The sequence below is a fragment of the Octodon degus genome, unplaced genomic scaffold (assembly GCF_000260255.1).
Source record: "Octodon degus isolate 3935 unplaced genomic scaffold, OctDeg1.0 scaffold00064, whole genome shotgun sequence".
NCBI classification, from domain to species: Eukaryota; Metazoa; Chordata; class Mammalia; order Rodentia; family Octodontidae; genus Octodon; species Octodon degus.
The window spans coordinates 9,942,278-9,949,694 of NW_004524640.1; the positions used below are offsets into that span (position 1 = coordinate 9,942,278).

A 7,417-nucleotide genomic window follows, 5' to 3' on the forward strand; every position below is an offset into this window, starting at 1 on the left:
TTGTTGTTGTTTTGTTTTGTTTTTTGGTGGTACCAGGTATCAAACTTGGGACCTTGTTCTTGCCAGGCAAACACTTACTCTACTGAGCTATCTCCCCGGCCCATCAGACTGGTCTTGAATTCACTCATGGTGACCCTTCTGCCTCAACCTCCCAAGTGCTGTGTGTGCCACCACATTGGGTCTTATATGTTTTTTCATTCCTGTGTTTTCCCCTGCCTTATTTTTGGGGAGGATTCAGCATCTCCAGGAATATCTAGGATAATCTGTAGGTTGGGTGATTTGCTCGGAAGATCCACAGGGTCCAGCCTGTGGTTATAGCCAGGCTCTATGAGGTTTACTGCAAAAGGTTCAAAGCAGAACTCGCAGAGGGAAGGCAGTGGTGCGAAGTCCAGAGGAGGTCAGGCTCACACTTCCAGGAGTGCCTGCCCAGCAGAGTCCCGTGGGACTCACTTCGTTCCTCTGACAACAATGTGTGACAATGTGTGACGACTTGTCAGCCAAGAAGGCTTGGGAATTTACAGGGGCCTGGTCATGTCTCTGCCTAATGGTTAACAAGATTCCTGCTTGAAGGAAAGCAGATGTTGAGCATAAAACCTCCTGTCCACATTAATAATTCGGGCACCCCAGACACCCGTGCTCATTAGGGGAGAGTGCTTGCTCTGCTGAAGTCTAGGCTGCCAGAGGCCAGGCTCGCAGGAGCAAGGCCGGCTGTGCTAACTCCTCTGCACAGCTTCAGTACCTAGAACACTTACCTGGGTTTTTCTCTGCTTAATAGCTTCATTATATAGGACAAATGCTTTGATTTTTAATTTTTTTTTTTTTTTTTTTTTTTTTTTTAGTTTTTGTCTGTCTGAGACAAGTCTTGCCTATGCAGTTCAGGCTGGCCTTGAGCTCACTTTGTAGCCCAGGCTGGTCTTGAACTTGCAGTGATCCTCCTGCCTCAGCCTCCTGAGTGCTGGGATTACAGGGATACACCACCACACCTGGCTTTTTGACAAGGGCTTTTAACTAGGATTCCTAAAGATTCAGATACTGTGTGTGCAGCCCTGTGTGGCAGTGCACATCTCTAATGCAGTCACTCTAGGAGGCTGAGATAGGACTGCAAGTTCAGGCCCAATCTTCTGTCGCAGCATCCTAAGCGTAAAAGAGAGCTCCATGCAAAGGCCTTGAGATCAGTCCCAGTGCTACCCCAAAAAAAGTGTTTGCTATTTTGATAGAATTATGTTACCCTTTGTGGGACTATTTAGGTTTATTTGCTGGCTTACTTAAGCACCTAGGGGTAGTAGATACATAAATTTTTTTGGTATATAAATATTGAAAGGAAAATGGTATGAAAGTGATTAAAATTGTTTTAGTGTGGTGGGTATCAGGAATCAAACTGACAATCTCATGCTTACCAGGCGGGCACTATGCCACTGAGCTAAATCCCAGGCTCTAGCCCCAAAAAAGTTTTTAAAAAGAGGTTAAGATGAGGTTGGCAGATTGAGAAATGAATTTTCCTGTATGTGTTCTTGGAATAAACATGAGAGTTTTGGTCAGCTCGTGGGCGCTGTCATGGCGGGCACGGTGAAGACCACTGGCCTCATGGGGTTGGCTGTGTGCATGACGCCACAGGAGTGGCTAAGAATGTTGTACACAAATATTCTTGATGTTCTTGATCAAATCCCTAGAAGTGCTGCATATAGGTAATGCACAGAACAAATTACAAATGAGAGGCTGACTGTAATGAAAGCAGAACCAGATGTTAAAAAATTGGAAGACCGACTTCAGCTTGGCCAAGTAGAGGAGGTGTTTCTTCAGGCTGAAAGTGAACTAAGTCTAGCAAGGAAAATGATGCAGTGGAAGCCATGGGAGCCGCTAGCGGAGGAGCCTCCTGCCCACCAGTGGAGATGGGCAGTGTGATTGTCCTTCACTGCCTTTGGTGGTTGATGGGAATCTGATATAATGAAATGGTCTGTTTTATCAAAAAAAAAAAAAAAAAAAAAAAAAGAGTTGTTGTTTACTCTTAAAATCACCTTTATTCCCCTACCCTAAAGACTAAGCTGCCAGAGAGCCCAGTTGTTTTGTGGGTTACAAAAGCATCCATTTGCCTTCTCTTTCTTTTTTTTTTTTAAATTTTATTTATTTATTTATTTATGTGTGTGTGTGTGTGTGTGTGTGTGTGTGTGTGGCTAGCTCAGCCCACCAGGGGGCGGGGCTGGCTGGCATGTGGTGCTGGGGGATTGAACCGTGGTCCCTGTGCTTTCCTAAGCTTGTTCTAAGTAGGTGCTTTAGACCACTGAGCCATCTCACCAGCCCCTGCCTTCTCTTTCAGATGCTGTCTTCCTGATTTTGTACAAAGAATTATACTATAGACATATATATGCCAAAGTCAGTGTGAGTATTTTTTAAGTTTATTTTTTTTGGTACTGAAAGTTGAACTCAGCGCCTCGCACTTGCCAGGCAGGCACTGTGCCACTGAGCTATATCCCCAGTCCCTTCAGTGAGTTAGATTTTAACTATGGCATTTGCATCCTTAGCTTATATGGTCACTAGTTTATATTGGCCTTATGTCTTAAAGTAGTTGGCGTGTTTCCTTTCCTGTCTTTCTTTGTTTACTTACCCTTTCTTTTTCATTTCCAGTACTTAGGATGAAACCCAAGGTCTTTCATGGAGCCATAGCCCCCACTTTTTAAAATTTGAGGCAAGGTCTTGCTAAGTTGTCCAGGCTGTGGTGGAGCTTCAATCCTCCTGCCTCAGCGCTGGGATCGCAGGCCTGCCCCACCACACGCTGTGGCATGTTTTCTGTGCAGAAAAAATGACTAAAGTCAGAGAGCTCTGGGTTTCTGTTCTAGACAAACTGATGGTGCGGAGCCTGTCTGCTTTCTGCAGGCTCTGTCCTTTGGGCCTCCTTGATGGGCTGCTTATCACTATGCAGTGCATGCCAAGCTGCTATCCTAACAGGTGTCCAAGGCACTTTCTCCACTCCCCCCCTTTTTTTTTTGCAGAACCAGGAATTGAACTGAGACCCTTGCGCTTGCCAGGAAGCGCTTATTCTACTGAGCCATCCCCCTGGCCCCCTCTCCACTCCCTTTACTGGTGATTGAACCTGGGGCCTTTGCACTGAGCTACATCGCCAGTCCTCTTTATTTTGTGACAAGATCTTACTAAGTTGTCTAGGTGGGATTCCACTGTGTGATCCACCTGCCTCCTCAGCCTCCCAAATGCTGGCAGTACAGCCTAGCACCACTGCATCTGGCTGCCCGGCACATCTGCTGCCTCCACTTGGGGTGCTCTTTTCTCCTCTTTTGAGTGCTGCTGCTAGCAGGGAAATGACTAGGCACACTGCTAGGTCCATGTCTAATCCTCGGAGTCCTGCGGAGCTGATAACAGGGCAGGGAAGCCAGGCGTAGTGGCACACCTGGGTCCCAGTACTCAGGAGGCTGAGGTAGGAGGATTGCCGTGAGTGCAAGGCCAGCCTGAACTACACAGCAAGACTTGCTTAGAAAAGCCCAGAAAAGAAAAAGCAAAGAGGGGTCTTGTCCCCTAGTTTAATTAGAGGGAAAAACTTGTTGAACCTAGGCTTATCTTGTAACCCCAGTACTTATGCTGTACCCCAGGTTTGAGTACTTGCTGGGTTGTGTTTTTCCTGGTTTCTGAATTGTAGGGTGATCTAAATCTCTTAAAGTACAATCTGGATTATTTGGGTACAGTGGGGACCGAAGTGTCTGTCCTTCCTCCCAGTGTCCACTGAGGCCCAGGTTTGAGTGTGCTGCCGATGGCCCAGCATCTTTGCTGCGGAAGAGTTTTTCTCTCTGCCAGAGCAGGGCGCCCATCTTTCCCAGCTTCACCCCTACTCACCCGGCTAATTAGACTGAGAATCAGGCTGTTCCTGACAGTTCCCTGACCTGATGTCGGCCTTGCAGCACACCTGCTCAGCTGTCCTCTGTTCTCCTAGAACCAGCTGCTTCTCAGCTGCCTCTGCTGCTGCTCTGGCTCTAGGCTTAGTTCTTTTTTGTATTTTAGGGAAGGGTCTATCCAGAATTTTTTTTTTCTTCTGTATTTTTTAGGGGTCTATAGGGTGTTCAGGGTCTCACTACTAGATGGGTCTCCTAGTGATCCACATGTTTACAGCCTGCCAAGTGCTGGGATTACAGGCGTGCGCCACCACACCCAGTCTTGATTGCTGTCTCAGCACGTCCTGGGGCTGGCACAGCAGGCCCTAGGATAGAACCCCTGGCCCCTGCACCTGCTTGCAGATGTTTTAATCTGCTGAGCTGTTTGGCTGGCCCTAGGCTCAGTTCCTACAGAGGCTGCTGTCCTTGTGTCACTCTCCCCCATCCCCGCTTTTTTTTTTTTTTTTTGGCAGAACTGGAGATTGAATTCAGCCCCTTGTGCTTTATTTATTTATTTATTTATTTGTGTGTGTGTGTGTGTGTGTGTGTGGCCAGCTCAGCCCACCAGGGGGAGGGGCTGGCTGGCATGTGGTGCTGGGGGATTGAACCGTGGTCCCTGTGCTTTGCTAAGCTTGTTCTAAGTAGGTGCTTTAGACCACTGAGCCATCTCACCAGCCCTGTGCTTTAGAATTTATTCTACAGACGAGCCATCTCCCCGGCCACTCCCCCTTGCTTGCTTTGTTCACCCTCAGCAGAGCCAGTGCCGTCCTATGAAGCATGGCCTCATCCAGTCACCCTCCTTCTCCCAGTGCTGTCCCAACTTCCTAGCTTTAGGATGAAACCCAGGCTTGGCAGTGGCTCTCTGCCTGGCCCCTACTCTGGTGCCAGCGTCTTTCAAAACTGCGGCTCTCCTTCCCTCTGCGCTCCTTGCCTCACTCACTGGTGCTTCGAAGTGCTTATCACTAGTGCTATTGGTTTCTTGAGGGGCTTCTCAAGCTTAACTCCACCACGTTACAGGCTTCGTCTTCCACAGTGCCGTAACCCAGTGCCTGTATCTGGGGAGGTTTCGTTCTTTGGGTGCGTGTGCTTAAGTGCCTGGGTAAGTGGAAGAAATGAGCTCCAGGCATGTTCGCTCAGTGCTGCAGGCTAGCACTTGTGGGACAGGGTGAGTATGTAGCCGGGGTGCCTGTTGCTTTGAGAAGACCATGGATGCTCTGGTCTGTAGATGAAAATTCGGCAGCAGCTTGTCGACACCATAATCTCTGCTAATTACTAGCCTTGCCCTTTGACGTGCAGGACTGTTTTTTTGTTTGTTTTTGGCAGAACTGGGGATTGAACTCAGGCCCTTGTGTTTGCGAGGCAAATGCTTATTCTACTGAGCTATCTCCCCAGCTTGGACTGATTTTAAATCCCCAGTGTGTGGGGTAGTTGTCGACCTCATTGTATCAAGTGTATTACCTTTTTTTTTTTTGTCAGAACCAGGGATTGAACTCAGGCCCTTGCGCTTGCCAGTGAAGCGCTTATTCCACTGAGCCATCTTCCCGGCCCCATCAAGTGTGTTATCTAATTTAACTGTGACCAGTCTCGGAAAGTAGAGCTAAGGCTTCGAGGCCACTCTTTCTGCTCCACAAATACATGGTCCTCAGCTCAGAAATGCTCGGTGGTTTTCAGGTGTCAGCAACAGGATGTCTGAATCAAGTGAGCGACCTCCTGGGCAGGCCTCTCTGTGCAGAGCCATCTGGCAGCCTCAGGTGGTTGTGAGGGCCATGGGGGCTCCTGCTTGATCTGTTTAGCTGTGCAGAGACCTTATGTAAGGAGAGGGCATAGCTGTGTTCTTGAAAACTTTACTTTTTTTATTTGTTGCTACTGGGAATCGAACTCAAAACTGTACGCTTGCTAAGCAGGCACCGTACTGCTGAGCTGTATCTTCAGTCCCTGTAAAACTTTAGCTATGGAGCAGGTGGTCAATGGATTTGCTGCCCTGGCCTGGCTGCTTGTGTTGGGCACTGAACTGCGCCCCCTTTCCTGGCCCATGGTAGTCCATTGCAGCCTTGACTGTTCATATTCCCTGCCCTTCAAGTCCCAGCTTTCCTTTTTTGCCTTTGTTACTTTTTTTTTTTTCCTGAAACACTTTCCCCCTCAGCTTCATCTGATCTGACTTCTGAGGCATCAGTTAAGGTTCCCTGGCCAGGTGTTCAGTTCTTCTTCCTCTGTAGCTCTTGCTGTCTTCCTTCTCCCAAGAAAGAAGGCAGACATCAGTTCTTGTGCGTGCATTCTCGGCTGTCATAGGCCAAGGGTAAAACACATAAATTAATTGCATCTGGTGTCTGTTTCTCTTCACAGGGTGGACCTTCCTTAGAGCAGAGATTTGAATCTTATTACAACTACTGTAACCTCTTCAACTACATTCTCAGTAAGTTTGAGATTTGGCCAAGGGGGTGAAATCATGAGGCCTCTTAAAGGGCCTCCAGCTCTCTGGTGGACTTTAATTTGTAGGTGGGATGAGGAAAGTCTTGTGAGTCACAGTCCCTTGAAGAGAGGCAGCACCAAAAGCTTTCTGCAACCCTCCTGGAGGGGAAAGCCATTACGCTGAGTCTTAACTTCTCTGTAATCTGTCCAGATGCAGATGGGCCCGCTCCCCTGGAACTACCCAACCAGTGGCTCTGGGATATCATCGATGAATTCATCTACCAGGTATCGGCTCAACCTCAGCCTTAGTTGGAAAAGACTAGTATAGGCAAGGAGCAGTGACCAGCGTTTATGCTGCTGAGAAGGTGCACGGCGTTGCAGTCCACATCGCAGTGCAGAATACTTTGCGGCAGTGGACTCTTATGTCAGACAGTTTAAGAAAACGTGAAGCCTGAGCACTGTAGATAATGCACTTGTAAGCAAGAGGATAACAGTTTGCCGTGGTGGTAGGTTTTTGTAATCCTCACAGCCTGCTTCCAGAGGAAGGCAGGAGAGTTGCAAGTTGGAGCCCAGCCTATGTGCTTTAGCTACCCAGTCTCAAGAAAAACACTGGGAATGTAGCTCACTGTGAAGTCACTGGGTTTGATCCACAGGACTGAAAAAGAAGAGAAAAAGCAAGGAACTTAGGTGAGAAGTGGTCTGGGGGGCTATCTGCTCACATCTTTGTTTTTTGTTTTTGCGGTAACAGGGATTGAACTCAGGACCCTGTGCTTGCCAAGCAGGCATTTATTCTACTGAGTTATCTCCCTGCCCCCCAGCTCGCATGTTTGTAACATTGACTTCTGGTTTTTTGGCAAAACTGGGGTTTGAACTCAGGCCTTTATGCTTGCCAGGCAAGCACTTGCTTATTCTACTGAGTCATTTCCCCGGCTCCAACATTGACTTGTTATTGAAGCTTTCTGAAGTCTCACTTTCATTGCCTACAAAGTAGAAATTTTCTGTATTGGGGCTGATGAGATGGCTCAGTGGTCTAAAGCACCTACTTAGAAAGAGCTTAGCAAAGTACGTGGACCGCAGTTCAATCCCCCAGCACCACATGCCAGCCAGCCCCGCCCCCCTGGTGGGCTGAGCTG

The 7,417-nt window shown here is 48.1% G+C and overlaps 1 protein-coding gene and 1 pseudogene across 1 annotated transcript in view; both read left to right on the forward strand.

The window, feature by feature from the left end:
- Positions 1 to 7,417, forward strand: part of Eif3l (eukaryotic translation initiation factor 3 subunit L) — a 32,365-nt gene that overhangs the window by 6,759 nt on the left and 18,189 nt on the right. The window contains exons 5-7 of the mRNA XM_004634602.2: positions 2,315 to 2,376; positions 6,219 to 6,288; positions 6,496 to 6,569. Coding sequence (XP_004634659.1) covers positions 2,315 to 2,376; positions 6,219 to 6,288; positions 6,496 to 6,569 — 206 coding nt within the window. The remainder of the gene's footprint in view (positions 1 to 2,314; positions 2,377 to 6,218; positions 6,289 to 6,495; positions 6,570 to 7,417) is intronic.
- Positions 1,410 to 1,958, forward strand: LOC105742641 (annotated as a pseudogene).